The sequence below is a fragment of the Cylas formicarius genome, unplaced genomic scaffold (assembly GCF_029955315.1).
Source record: "Cylas formicarius isolate icCylForm1 unplaced genomic scaffold, icCylForm1.1 PGA_scaffold_5__7_contigs__length_24384050, whole genome shotgun sequence".
Taxonomy (NCBI): domain Eukaryota; kingdom Metazoa; phylum Arthropoda; class Insecta; order Coleoptera; family Brentidae; genus Cylas; species Cylas formicarius.
Window position 1 is genome coordinate 9,317,507 of NW_026844341.1, and position 15,581 is coordinate 9,333,087.

The window sequence follows — 15,581 nt, forward strand, 5'->3', positions numbered from 1 at the left end:
AACTCTCTTGAGAGACATTTATGGATCGTCGATTCTCGACATATTTAAAAAGGTACAAAATGAACCTGGACGATATCTCCATCGTCTGGACTGGCAGCCAAGAAACGAGTACCAAATGCCTAACGTTTATCAATTCCTGAATAAGAAAATTAATTTAGGTTGGAGAATGATGCCGGTGGAATCTTGACTTTTCTCGATATTGTATTTATTATTAAAGGTTAAAGAGTTGAATGAGCTTTATAACATTCCAATTTCAAAAGAATTATTTCTTCTTCGTCTAAGTTGTTCATCCACGAATTCTCAAAATTAAATTGCCAATATTTTGCATGAGTGCTAGAAGAGGAAAGAAGTTGAACTTACGAAAAATTAGAATCCACCAAAGCTAAAAAGAGTTATATCTTTGATATTGGGCTAATATTGCAATTCAATATCTTCAATTTTGAATCAATGTGTTTTATTTTTGGAATGGGCAAGCTATCTTCCGATTTTTAGTCCTTCTATTAATTTTAAAAATAAATTGGTGTCCGCTTGTCGCGTTATATTCGATAATATATTTAAAATATTATTTGAATGAACCTTGAAAACATTATTTGAATGAACCTTTGAATTTAATTCACAACCTGTTTATACGGCTGAATAAATTCGGCGGGGGTCATATTTTCAATTTTCCGGTGTGTGTAGGACACGCGGAAAAGGTTCAACGGGTCATGTAGGGACTTTAATCTTGTGTAGTGGAATTTGATCCCGAATCAAAAAAATTTCCATCTTGTGTATTTTTCACAGGCAAAAGTATCTGAGCCCTAACCATATATCGTTTTAAATTTTCTGGAAACCATTCAATAGAAGGACTCAAAGATTGTGGTAAATGTATTTGGGCAAATTACATTTTATGGTACAAAGAAAGAACATCTCAAGAAAAGTCAGTGCAGACCAGAAAAATTCTTCGACGAAGATACCAAAAGTGCAATTCGAAGAACTACTTAATAATTTTAACCAAGAAAATTTGTATAGGGATCTATTAATGATTTATTACGGACTTTTGAAAATTATGAATATGAGGGAGCCCCATTATTTTTAGTTATAATTTGCTCAGAAATAACTTTACAAAGCAATTTGTTTGCAACATATCTCTCGTCTTACTAACCCCGAAAAAAACATCAAAAAGTACTAGATTATAAATCATACGTAAACCTAAAATCTACCCTTGCTTAACACAAATATCTGTTCAGTTTTCATCGACACACATTTTCGTGGCGACAGTTCTAGGTTAACAAAAATAATGGTTAATTATAATTTTCTATTAACATATTACCGAGCTACTATCATTTCCTTCTGGAATGATTAATTAGCCCGTTTTCCGACAAAAGAATAATGTTTGTGATAATATAATCGTTCCGCGCGGACGTGGAACAAAAGAGTGCTGAAATGATTTACATTATTGGACAGTTTGAATTAATATTCGCGAAATTTTGCGGAATTAAATTTGAATTTTATGAAGCGGGCGCGAAGGTACAATAAGAATGCATTCTACTTCCTGGTAGATTGTTGAATAAATATAGCGTACGGGTGACCTAATTTTTTACGAAAGGCGGAACATAATAAGTAAAACGAAATGTATCATTATATTGCGTGTGTCCTTGACGCTTTTAAATAAGAATGTCAAACCCGAGTTTCCGGAAATGTGGTATGATCTGTTCATAGATATAAGAAAGTGACCAATTGCTTTTGAATGGGATTATCCAAGGGTTGTCATTAACAGACCATGCAACAAGATTATTACCTAAAGTTTCGGAATTTAAATTCAGGTAAAATTGTGGTCCGTAATAGAAAATAATTTTATACCTATCTGTGTTTAATATTCTTTGATTTGGTATACTAGTTAGTTTAAGTTTATTAGGAATCATTCTTATTTCGTGTGTAATAGAGCATTGTGTTGAATCGTGTGCGAATTATGCAAAATATGTGCGAATCTAGTGTATCCCAGTAGATGCTGCCGCTCAAGTGTAGAAAACACTCCCATTGAACGTGGTACCAGCAAGCAAGCATCTTTAGAAGAAACGGCCACATTGACGAAAATTCCAACATCAACTGTATGGGAAATTGTGAATAATCCCATTTCAGCGAGGAACAAAAGAAGCGATGATAACATTTTCTCGAGTGTAGATGAAAGTGATCAAGATATAATACGGCGTAAAATTTACCAGTTATAAGAGGAACAAAGCGTGCCTACATTGAATATTTTAATTAGGAGGCTTGAAAAAGAACTGGTATTAAATGTGGCAGAACTACCTTATGGAAGTGTATTCAACATATGGGTTTTAAATTTAAAAAAATTGACAAAAGGCAAGTTTAAATGGAATCTTTTAGAATTCGGAAATGGCGACTGTAATATCTAGAAAAAAATAGGATTTACAGAGAACAACAAAGGCCAATTATTTACTTGGATGAAACCTGGTCCGACACTTATGATGCCCCGGAATAGGGTTGGGTTGACTCAACTGATAAGTGTAAAACAAACGCGCCATCAAAAAGAGGTAAAAGAATAACTGGCTCCAAAGATGGTTGGAGTCCAAATTTACTTTCTCTGTCTGCGAAAAATATTAAAGATTCTTCTGTAGATTACCATGAAGACACCACCGCTGATTTATTTGAAAGTTTTAAAAAAAAACTAGTTCCAAACATTCCTCCTAATAGCATCATTGTAATGAACAGTAGACAGTTGACTAAAACTCCTTCCTCATGTGACACAAAAGCAATAATCCAAAAATGCATGTATAATAACGACATTTATTTTTACGAAGATTATACCAAAAAGCAATTAATTGAGGTTCTACAAAGCTTGAACCTACAAAAGGTGATAATTATGCAAAAAATATAGGGCATAGAGTTTTAATTCTTCCACTGTATATTTAATCCCATTGAACATGTTTGGCACCAAATGAAATCTGCTACTCGTCGTAACAATGTTTTTCCCCGTGTTAACTCCAATGTTCTCGAACTTATAGAAACCGAAGTTGGGAAAATTCTGTCAAACATATAGAAAAAGCAAAACAATCCTATATCCATATTGTAAATAATATAGAACAAGTAATTATTAGAACAGGCGATGATAGCGATAGTGATACTGATATATTATGTAAACAATTTTAAATAATTTAAGTAGATAATAAAATTAATTTGAAATTTTACTTTAGATTTAAACAAAATTACATCCATAAATAAATAAATATTGTTTAGTATCTTTCCTAACAAAACACCAAACAATTAAATTATAAGCAAAGTAAGCACCTGTTCGGCCATATTTCATTCCTACAGCTTGCCCGGGTCTTTCCTTAATTCGTATCAGTTAGTCAGTTTTTTATATCTATGAACAGACTTTAGACATTTTTCAGCCGATTTATAAATAAAATTAATCGAGAGCTATGCCCATTTTAATTGCAAATTTAGTAAAAATGAGAAATTTGAAAGTTCATATTTCAGCACGGAATCAAGGTTTGAGGTTATGTCAGGATTGCTGCTCTGAATCCGGCTTTGCTTATCCACTACTATGAGTGCTAGACTTATCCATACGTCTCAACACACCAGCAAAATTTGCCTAAGCTGTTTGGTTACTATAATAAAGAAACCAATTTTCCAAATTTTGAAAATATATGTATATCTTCGATTTAAAACGTGCGACGATGTTGTCCGATATCTAGCCTCCTTTGTCTTCGGTCCTCCCATTGGCCAGTGTCTAAGTTTCTCGAGCTCATCGCTTTGCAAACTCCCTCGTGTCATGTTTTTTTGGACGCCCTCTTTTTTTCGGTTTATGTCTTGTTTTTATTTTTGAAGTGGAGTTATTATAAAGGTTTCTGATAGAATTTATCAGAGTTTGACTAATGGAGGTGCTTTGCAATACTTCCGAGAGCCTGCTAATGGGTACATTATCATAAGCTTTCGAAAACAAAGAATAAGATACGTGTTTCTGAATTAACTGCGGATATTTTCTCTATTATATATATATTCATCAAGTAGTATAAAATTTTCTTGCTAACAGTAAAGCAGAGAATTACGTAGAACTAGCGGAAACTACGCTCGGTGGTAACATGAGCATAAACTCCACGGAGATCTAGATCGCTTTCTTGTGGTGAGGATCAAAAATCCTTTAGAGAATACTCTGCTATATATTACCTCATTGATTTAGAAAAATAAAGAAATGCTTTTAAAAAAACCCAATTTCACACAACTCAGACAAAATTACTAAGAAATTGTCGTGTTGAACATTCCAATTTCGTAGAATCGCCAGTGCTCGATTATACGCGAAATATAAATATATTTTTTGCGAGACAAAACGCCCCCTGTCAACCCTAAAATTATTTCGTGCACGAAGGACATTATCAGGACCGCCGCTGATGGAATCCGAACAATTCTAAAAAAAAAATAGTACCCTAAAGGAAATTGCTTTCGACATGTGAGAAACTAATAAAATTCGAGGGTCGCGGCACTGAAAAAGAATTGCTATACAAATGATCGTCGGGTTAACTAAATTACTACGTTACGAATTTAAATAACAAAGGGATATTTTTGACCCAGTGTTGATTGGCGTGCGTAGTTTCTAGTTTCGTCAGAAAATTTGTGCCGGATGTCATATAGGAGAGCGGGCGGATATGTGTCGTGCCTGACATAGAGACGACGCTTCAGTATAATTTCTTTTATCGGTATTCTTATATAGGTAATACAAGGTAATTGATAAAGAACGAGCAATCGCAAAACTCCAGATACTAGCGCCCAAAATATTATGAACGAGCCCAGCATGCCTCAAACAAATTTTCTTTTGAATTCAGAACAAAAATGTAATAATAATAATTAACCATTAATAAAAATAATACAAACAAACATCTAAAAATTCGCAGAAGCATATGTAAATGCTTGTGAGTGGATTTTTTCATCAAATAGAACCGGTTTATACAAAATGGCAATCAAAATCAGCAAAATATATTATGATTTAAACGGTTTAAATAACCCAGGAAAACGGAGACTAAGATGTGCACGAGATTATAGGTACGGATATTAACCAGAAATTCATCAGATCTTTGAAAGTTTTTCTGCCACCATCAACTATCGAATCATCAGCTATCTTATTTTTCCTACTATTTTTCCTACTAACAGAACATAACACCAAAAAAAAAGAACTTTATGAAATTATAGAAATCCAAAAAAAAAAAACAAAAATCAATTAATTACAAAATTAAATCATCCAATATATTTGTTAATAACAAATATCCGTATCTGCTTTGCATGCGATTAAAATCCGCATAAAATATTGGCTGACGAATTATGTTTATTTTAAATATATAATATATATTAATATATGTACAAAATAACAATATTTTGAAAAATATCGAAATTAAGATCGAAACGTTAATAGATATTTATTTGTTTTCGAGAGCCCGAATACCCAAGAGAATTTGAAAAAAAATGTATGGTCATACATGGTCACGAGTTGCGCCAACCAAATTTCCGTCTTCAGGAGAAAATCAAAAATCTTTCATTGAAGATGTCAACTTGGGTGCTGAAACGCGCATCTATGACGTGAGATTATGTTTGTGATAAAACTTGTACTACAAAACCTAATTTTTTTCGACGATTATGCAACTAGTTACTTTTTTCCGAATATTAACACAAATTTCAAAAAATGATAAACTTAAATTAACCTTGATATTTTTCGCTTCAGATATTAATGTTAATTTTCCGAATTTTTTGTAAGCCAAATTCTGCCCGGCTAGATATTACTTCTAATATTCATTGTTAAGTTATGCCGAAACAATTTTTTATAGTTAAGTCCACATAACCCGAAAAAATGTTTCCAATATACACGATAAATTCTGGAAGTCGAAGTGACCGTTGCCAGTATCACTATATACACGTAAATTGGAGATGTCAATGGCATCGCTAAATATATATCCAATATACAGGCACAGAAGTCGATGCTAGAGACACATGCGGAATCTCGTTGAACCACCCCGTATAGTAGCATTTGAGATGCCGGTCAATAATTATTCCCAGATACCTTACGAATTCGGCTTCTAAAATGTCTGTATCGTCTTCTATCTTCAGCGGACCAAGATTCGATAAATCATTACTGTATGACTTAAATGATATCGAGTCTTATCCACACACCAAAACCACAACACAACCATCACGAAATCGCTGTCTATGCAATTTTGTCAGCACAATTTTTTTTTTATTAATTGTATTATATACAAGGTGTTTTCTAACTGAATGTCAACAATTCTTGGGGCGATTTTTTGGTCCATTCTAAAAAGAACCTAAACGTCTCACTTTTGAGATACAGGGTGGTCAAGTTTTTAAAAATAAAATATATTCTCTTAATATCTGTAGTACCACTTGAGATATTTTAATTATATTTTGCACACACTTACTATGTATCAATAGGCATAATTTAGTGTAGCACATTTTTTTTTAAATACACCAGTTGCGGACGTACGGAATTTCAACTGTTTATTTTCGCCGACATTGATGGTACGCCACTGCTTTTCTTAAAATAAAAATTACTACTACAATCTCCAATCATTTCTAAAGAAATTTCATTTCTGCATTTTTTTCAATCGCATGTACTTTTTTCTCATAAAAAAATAAAAACTTCTTCTCTGCATGGTCCTAACAATAGCAGGAAGAGAAATTAGTTTTTATTTTTAAAACCGTGCGACGGACTAAAAAATAGTTAACAGATCAAATCTGCTCATAAATGAATGCAAATGTCATTATTTTTAAATCAGTGGCGCGCCACTGAGTGTCTATGAACAAATAATATTAAAGTTAAGACCCTTAGGACAGATGTTCATATGAAGTTTTCATTTCAAAATGGACCCAAAAAACCGCCCCCATAATTATAATATAATAATATAATATAAACAGCCTCCCAAGTACAGTGCCCCGATTTACAGCTAACCATCTCTGCACCTTTGCTAGACCGACCCATCTACATCAGTGTGCTAATAGCGAGAAAACTATGCAGTAGATTATAAATAGATAGATCTTATCTAAAAATACGAATATCCTATTCTGTATCGAATCTAATGTATCGTAAATCCGCTCTGAAAGATCACAAATTGTGTCCTGGGTCGATCTTTTCTGTCTATACCCACACTGTTCGTATTCGTATTTTTATTATTTTTTCAACTATTTTTGAAAATGCTGACAACAGCGAGATGGGACAATATTTTAGTTTTGTCTCCTTCTTTGTACGTGCGCTTGATTATACCAATATTCAGATGGTCAGGATAAATATGGAAATACTCGTAATATTTCATCAGTCGCCTGTTTCACAGTTTCACTTCTTATGTTATCACATTCCATTGGTTTTCTTTGGTTTTCAATATTTAATAAACTGTTGTACCGCGAACATATTCGTTTCATGTAAACACATTGTATTTGCTGCATATTTCCCGCCAATACTACTGTAGTGCACAATAAAATTGTTTGAAATGTGAATGGTATCAGTATGGCTTTTATTGTCATCTGTCTCTATTTCATCTACGTATTCCGCATTCTCACAATGCTGCAGAAGAGCTGTTATTTCTTGCTTACATCGAATTGTATCACGAGCACGATCGCTATAAATATTATACCATTTTATCTTTTGTAATTTCAGTTTAAGTAATATTAATTCGTATAAGTTTTTACATCATTATTTTTATTTTATGTTGCCATTTTTTTTATTGAAAACACGACCGCAATAGGAAAATGGTCATTTGTGTTTTATATTTCGGAAAAAAGTAGTCGCAGACCAAATAACTGTATTGATGATTGAAGAAAAATAATGTGTATTTAAAATAATTTTCACTCAAAAAGTGTTGTGCCAAGCTTCTGATATTGAAGTGAATCATTCTAAATTTTCAATCTGTGTGTTGTGGATAAATAAAAATAAAGGTTTTGCTGTGTTGTTTGGCAAACGTTTTATAATGGGTGTTTTTTTTCGATGTATAGAAATTTAAGTTGGCATTACTGTTCAAGATGGCGACCGATCTAATAGCTGTCAAGTGATTTATTCTCAGTTTGGTTTGGCAATTCATCATGGATAGACTCACGCCTGAACAACGCTTGCAAATAGTGCAATTTTATTTTATTGATAACTCGCATCCCCAGAGACGTCGTACGGTGCGTACAGAAGACGCTATTGCTGCTGTAGAGCGTAGCATTGAGGAAGGCCCAACTCGTGGAAGAATTTAAGCCAAACGATCATCAAGTAACGCGTAGATTCATCGCATGAGCCCAAAACGAGATTGCCGTTGTTCCCGATTTACATAAGCGAATTTTGTTTAGCGATGAAGCGCACTTCTGGTTGAATGGCTACGTCAACAAACAAAACTGCCGCATTTGGAGAGAAGCTAATCCTGAAGTGTATGTCGAAACACAGTTACATCCAGAAAAACTGACTGTTTGGTGCGCTTTATGGGCTGGTGGTCAGTACTTCTTCAAAAACGATGATGGCCAGAACGTTACAGTCAATGGTGATCAGTATAGAGCTATGATTACTAACTGTTTCATTCCTGAATTGAATAACCATGACGTCCAGGAGATGTGGTTTCAACAAGACGGCGCAACATGTCACACAGCTCGTGCCACAATCGATTTATTGAAAGACACGTTTGGTGACCGCCTAATTTCACGTTTTGGACCTGTAAATTGGCCTCCAAGATCTTGTGATTTAACACCGCTAGACTACTTTCTGTGGGGCTATGTAAAGTCATTGGTCTATGCAGATAAGCCACAAATGCTTGACCATTTGGAAGACAACATTCGCCGTGTTATTGCCGATATACGGCCAAAAATGTTGGAAAAAGTCATCGAAAATTGGACGTCCAGATTGAACTACATCTGCGCCAGCCGTGGCGGTCATATGCCAGAATTCATATTTAAAATGTAATGCCACAAGATTATCTTTCGGATAAATACAATTCATGTCAATCGAATAATCCATCGTTGTTTTAATGCAACTTGAAGTTCTATACATCGAAAAAAAAACACCCCTTATAAGAATCCATCTTTTTTCCCATCACACACGAAAGTAACAAACATCAGACTCACTGTTTTTGACTATTAGTGTACATACGAATTAAATACTTAATTATAATAATAATAACACATAAAAAAATAATAAACGACTTTTATTTCAGATACTAAGATAACACAGTGACTGACACAATAGTACACAACAAAATTAAAAACGAAATTGATTATGATGCCCTATCCCAGCTACGAATTTTTAAAGCATGGTTATAACAAATGCATGAGAAAAAGTGAAAAAAAAACAGAAAAAAATCTCTACAACAAACTGATGCAGTAATTCTTTCTAATATTTACTATTAAAATTTACCAGGTCATAATATTTTACCGCGTTACACGTGGTTATGAATGTTTTGAATCCTATGTTCACACGCTCACCTTCATTATCTAAACAAAAACTATATACAAAATTACAACAATTAAAATTTGATTGGACGAGGGACTCGCGCGACCTTTTCTTTAACTTATTACTGCATAATATTTTTAATGCAGTATATGCCATTTGAAATATGCTTTTTAAATATTCAATTCAATACCCAAGTTATTCGGATTACTTTCGAAGTTCAGTACTGTTCCGTCAATTGAAATATGTAAAGAATTTTTGATCCCATTGCTCTTATTTTTATTAACAAACACTGATATGGAAGATTTTATGGAGTTTAACTTTTGGAGAGTTCACTCAAAGTTTGTGATTTATGTTCTGTTATACCTCAAAAATATCCTATTCGTCAAAACAATAATAAATTTGTGTATCATGAGCAAACGCTGCAATTTTACATAAAGTTAATGATTTTAGAATGTCCGAAGTATAGACACTAAATAACAGAGGACCTAAAACGGACCCCTGTGGCACCCCCGAGAGTTTTTGCGCCTGAGCCGAAAATTTATCAGTTGAGGATATTATTTGCTTTCTATTATTCAGATACGTTGACATAAGAGTAAAAGATTCATTAGAAAATCCATAATATTTGATATTAGAAGTTGATGATTGATTGCTTCGAAAGCCTTCAAGAAATCTAACAGCACAAGAACGGTACTCATTTTCTTATCATACGCTCGAACAATATATGTAATGTATGTAATATGTGTAATATATTTATCGATATATTGTATACAGTAATTTAGCATTAACGGTGATACGTCATCCAGGCCAGTTGCATTTGCTTTAATACCATTAAGCACCTTATTTACTTCTGTTATTGTTGAAAGCTTAAAAGAAAATTGCAATTATTGTAAAGATTATTGTTATAAAGTTATTTTTTTCATTGATTTCGGAAATGTTTTCAATAACTGTACTCAAATAAATATTTAAATTAATAGGATCAAAAAGTCTGTTGACTATACTCTGATTGCTCTTTATTGTCGACCAACTTTTTCAAATATTAATTTCCCCACATATAAGTTTCTTAAAAAATGTCTTTAACGCAGTGTCTTTTTCCCTTAAAGATCGGCGTGGTGGACAAAGATTTGACAGAATCGAGAAAGCTCGACGTTTCATCTAATAACAAGATTAGGAGGTATGAAGAATGTGTTAATCTTTCTGGAGACTACGTTGTTTATATACTCTGGTTGTCCCATCAAACTTTGAAAATTGTCTGCTCGCTTTTTGCCCGTCGTTTATTATTTAATGAAGAAAGTTCAATCCAATTACAAAACTTATTCGTTTCAGGATCATCGAGTTTGTTGGGAAAGTCCGTGGAATCGGGAGAAGGGCCGCCCACGAGGCCTTCGTCGCCTGGAAAGCCGGTCTTGAGACCCTATTTCGATGACGTCGGCCCCAAAAATGTAACCGCCGTTGTGGGTCAGTCCGCCATGCTGAACTGCAGAGTGAAACATCCTGGGGACAGGACGGTGAGTCAATATATTTTTTTAAATAATATGTCGCAGATCTAAAAAAGTACTAATTCGGTTGTTGCCAAAGTTTTGAACCAGCCAGCCATTATAGTAATTACAAAACCTCTAGTGAGCTATCCAGGAATACCGAGCCAAAAAACAAAGGTAGATCTGGCCAGGGTAGAAAAGAAAAATGCATAGACTTTAAAAACAAATTTTATTTATATCGCGATGAAGTATTTTAACAAAAGCTAGCATTTTGAATCATTCAAAGTATAATAGTACCGTCTTCCATTACACAAAAGTCCTGGTTGTTCATATTTATTATTAAACAGGTCAACTTCGCTTCAGTCTTAAGAAGTTTCTGTTTACGTACCGGTATTTATTAAACATACCCCTTCACAAACTTCCCCTTCTCTTCTGCATATGCGAGTTACTCCGAACATAGCCGAATACGCTTTATCTTGAGCATGCGGCCGACGAGGAGTTTCCGCGAAAGCCCGAATGAGAACGCATGCGCCAACCCGAACATACCCGAAGATTCAAAATGTTCCCGCGGCAACCCGAACACACCCGAACATACCCGAACACACCCGAATATACCCGAACCGGCACTACTATACTACTATTCAACAAAGCCATAAAACCTCAAAAATGTTATTAGCACAGATTTTGTTATTGACGTTCCTAAGAACGAGTAAATAAAAGCTTATATGGAAGTAAGAATAATATGAAAATAAACAATATAATTGAAAAAAAGATCAAATATTTACAATGAAATCAATGTAGCATGCACCTGATGCAAAAGCAACAAAACTAGCAAAAGATGAATTTATAGAAAAACGTTCTATAGGAAATAGAAAAGAGAGTTTCTTAATAAGGGATTTCAACCCACGGCACAAAGAAGGATGTTGCGTTGGTTCAGCTTCAAACTATTAAATATATTTTACCAGCATTGAAACATACACAAATATAAACGGACACCACCAACCTCGCACTAATCATCGATTAGGTCATAACAATGCGACAATTCTACAAACCCATTATGTCAAAGTGGAAAAGGGGGCGACATGTGACTCAGACCATTCTTTTGTGGAATAGTCAATAGTCAAATAGTTGTCTTTGCTTGGAATCTACTCTAAATCAAGAATCAAAACCAACCATTGAGAAGTTTTATGTTCAATGCGCAGGTTTATTGTAGATTTCGGTAAAATTAGTGGCAAAAAAGAATCTAATCGAAATCAGCAAGTATTTGACCCAGAGATGTCGGTGTTAAACTGATATCTGCTGGTTTCTTAAGGTTGTTTTTTGGAAGAGAAAATTAAAGTTTATGCTGATATCAACAATTTTGATGCCGTTTTAGATACAATGCATCTAGAAAAAGTCGATCTTGACTAGATTCTAATTAAAGTCAATTAAGCTGATTCTTGATGCTGTTTTTATACAAAACAAATGAGAACGTATGGAAAATGGAATGAAATAGGTAATAAAATACCAGAGATACCTAGGTACAACCTAAATGCTAACTAACTATGCTAACTATACTAAAACTATACGATATAATTTTTATTAGCTCCCCACATGACATGTTCGATGCATTTGCTTCATTTTTCACAGTCACTATGGAACTTTCGCAAAATCGTTATAATTTTATCGTGCATGCACCCTGTATAAAGTGACTTTCTCGTCTCACCGAAATTAAAAGTCAGGGCAAACTTTTTTAAATATTAAAATTTTTCTTGCTAATTGCGATATAAAATATTTTTCCAATGATCTCGCGTACCCTGTATGATAGACAAAATAGACAGACAAAGCCTGAAACGCTTTCTCGATACAGTTTACGTTATTGTTTACAAGAAATTAACCCATCTTTTGCCGTTATTTATTAACAGCCAATAATTTACCCACAAAAGCAGAAGTTGTCAAGATTTTTGAGTTCTTTTGCCCATAAACGACACACTCTGTATATAATTCAAAAGATGAAGTAGAGGCCATAACCCTGGATCTACATTTTCGGTGCATGGTTTCCGAGAAAATATTTTTTTTCTGATACTATGCAGCAACTTAATACGCAATGACGTCATCGCGACTAGACTGAACATGAGAAAAAGCGATTGCCATATGGATTTCATCAAATATCTCGTGCAGTCAATTACCCACGTTTTACACTTATTTCCACCGTAAAAGAACAATTTTTGTCAATAATTGACAAACCCTGTATATATTCGAAAAAATGCCTGAAGCAAAAGTTTCAATATCGGATCGGCTCAATAGTTCTCGAGAAAACAATTTTGGTCTTGAAACCAGAATAATCAAAAAAAAAAAAACAAAAATTTTTGAAAAAACTTGCAAAGACACGTAATACATTTTTGAATATACCACAGAATATCCCGAGCACCCTGTACAATATGTGAAAACTTTAAATACAATAGTTTTAGCTGCCCATACAACAACTTAAACGCAGCTTTCTATTTATTTTCAATTATGATTATAGGGAAAACTCAATTTCCAGTTGTTTACAAATTAACAACGCACTCAGTACATTCTTAAAAAGTTATCAAGAATAAAGGTTTTTGGTGCGGGTCTTGGGCATCTTTTAGTTCAAGAAGTTTTTAGATAACAGATGCAGAAGACAAATGGCTATCCAAGCTGCGACGTAATAGAGTGTGGTAAGATCGGTAAGATCGGAAACTAAAAAGCAAGGCCATCACGTATTAATGAATGAGCAAAATACTATGTCAACATCAACAGGGAAAAGTTAAAAGAATTGGTTGAATATATTCAAAATATCTTTAACTTTATGATTATAACTTTTTAAATGTTCTAAACTTGACTTAATAGTAAAATTACTTAATAACCAAAACCAGTAATGTAAAGACTATATAAACTATCAGCCATGTTTTAAAATTTTTTTAAATCATTACGAAAATGTGAAGAGGATTTGGAACGAGAGAGACACTATTCAGTATACAGGTTCTTGTCCAGCACTGTTTGGATGTTAGTGTAGGGGGTTTCGTGGGGCACAATAAAGAAAGATAAAGAAATGGAAGTGATATTCATATTATTGCAAATCAATATTGGGGCCAAACAGCGGCAGTCAACTTAAATTCAGAGAGAATATTTAGTGAAGCTCTGGACGACAAACAAGCTGGGGTAGGAATCGGCGGGTTGAAAAGCATTAACCTTAGATAACAAATCTGCAAGAACTGTTAGCCGCAGTCACCATAGCGAATCCATGGGTATCAGACTCAATATGGCTCTTCAATTTGACCATTAAAAATGAAGTAGTGAAGCGTGTGTCTACATACAAGTATTTTGACTGCCACTGGAAAGACAAACAGGAACTAACCTCCGAGGATAGGATTAGAATAGATCAATCCAAACAAGTCTTTAGGAATATGCAAATAATCTTGACCAGCAGACACTTAAATATTCCCATTACAATACGACTGCTACTTTGAAAGTTGCAGGCTCCCGAAATAATAGATAACATTACGAACATATGCATCGAATAAGTTTTAAACATTTTTAAAAGACAAGTACTACTACAATATTATGGAAAAAATGGAGTGTAAAATAGACCTAGGACGCAAACATCGTGGCTGAAAAAACAACGGTTTGTCCATAAGGTTTTCAAAAAATATGTTCTTACCAGCACCAAAGATCTTATTTATATAAAGTAGCAGAAAACTTTGTTATAGAACTATTAAACTGTTATAAATCTTAAGGTTAAGCCCTAAATGTCAGTTGGGTTATCTAAATAAGTCCAGATAATTTTTGTCGACTACAACCAAAATTTCAGCTCTTTGTGGGTTAAAATAGCAGCTAAGTAATTCTTTTGGTAGTATCAGATTTTGAAAAAAATATTGGAAAATTAGACTGAAAGCAAAGATAAAGCAATTATTGTACTCAAATTTTCAAAAATAATAATAATGACATAAATTAATTCGGTCGATATTGTAAGTGAAATATTGCTATTGTTTTCATCATCAATACTCTGAAACATTAGAATCTGCTTCCGCTAATCCAATGACTTAATGCGAGTGTCCTCAATCTCGTCGCTTGGCAGGATAGTCGGAATTAGTAGCACTTTCGCATAAAGTTTGTTCAAGACCGTCGGGTAATAAATTCGCTTCGTTAGACTCGGCCAAATAAGATGTAGATGGAAGTTATCGTCCGTCTTTGTCTCACGCCAAATTGGATTCTAATCGTAACAGATTGACACAGATATAAGTCAGGGTGTGCTGAACTTTGTCCGGGCCAAGAAATGGGGGAGTTTATATCGGAATTATGCAATAGGGAACGATTACTTTTGTGTAAGTTGCGGTTTTTCGGTTAAGCCGAACGAATTGGTCAAGCTAACTTATATACCAAAACTAGGTCATCCGCAATAAAATTTCAGAGCTTCCGAAAATGTAATTTTAGAAAGGGTCATTTTGTTCTTGTTTTATTATAAATTCTTACGCCTACATTAATGCAGATAAGACATGTGAAATATCTAACGAAAAACAAATATTACCGAAATGTTTCTTTCACAGGCTACCGCAATACTATTTACAAATGTTCTGATCGGTGGTTTATTAGAAATAAAACACCTTTCATCTGCCCTTCTCTCTAATAATTCCCACATTAGAGATATTAAGCGTTCCAACGCAAAATACACTTCACCAGAACCTTAG

The 15,581-nt window shown here is 33.9% G+C and overlaps 1 protein-coding gene across 1 annotated transcript in view; it reads left to right on the forward strand.

Annotated features, from left to right (window-relative positions):
• LOC132701695 (hemicentin-1-like) overlaps nt 1–15,581 on the forward strand; it is a 579,646-nt gene that overhangs the window by 445,881 nt on the left and 118,184 nt on the right. Inside the window, exon 3 of the mRNA XM_060669811.1 lies at nt 10,739–10,920. Coding sequence (XP_060525794.1) covers nt 10,739–10,920 — 182 coding nt within the window. The remainder of the gene's footprint in view (nt 1–10,738; nt 10,921–15,581) is intronic.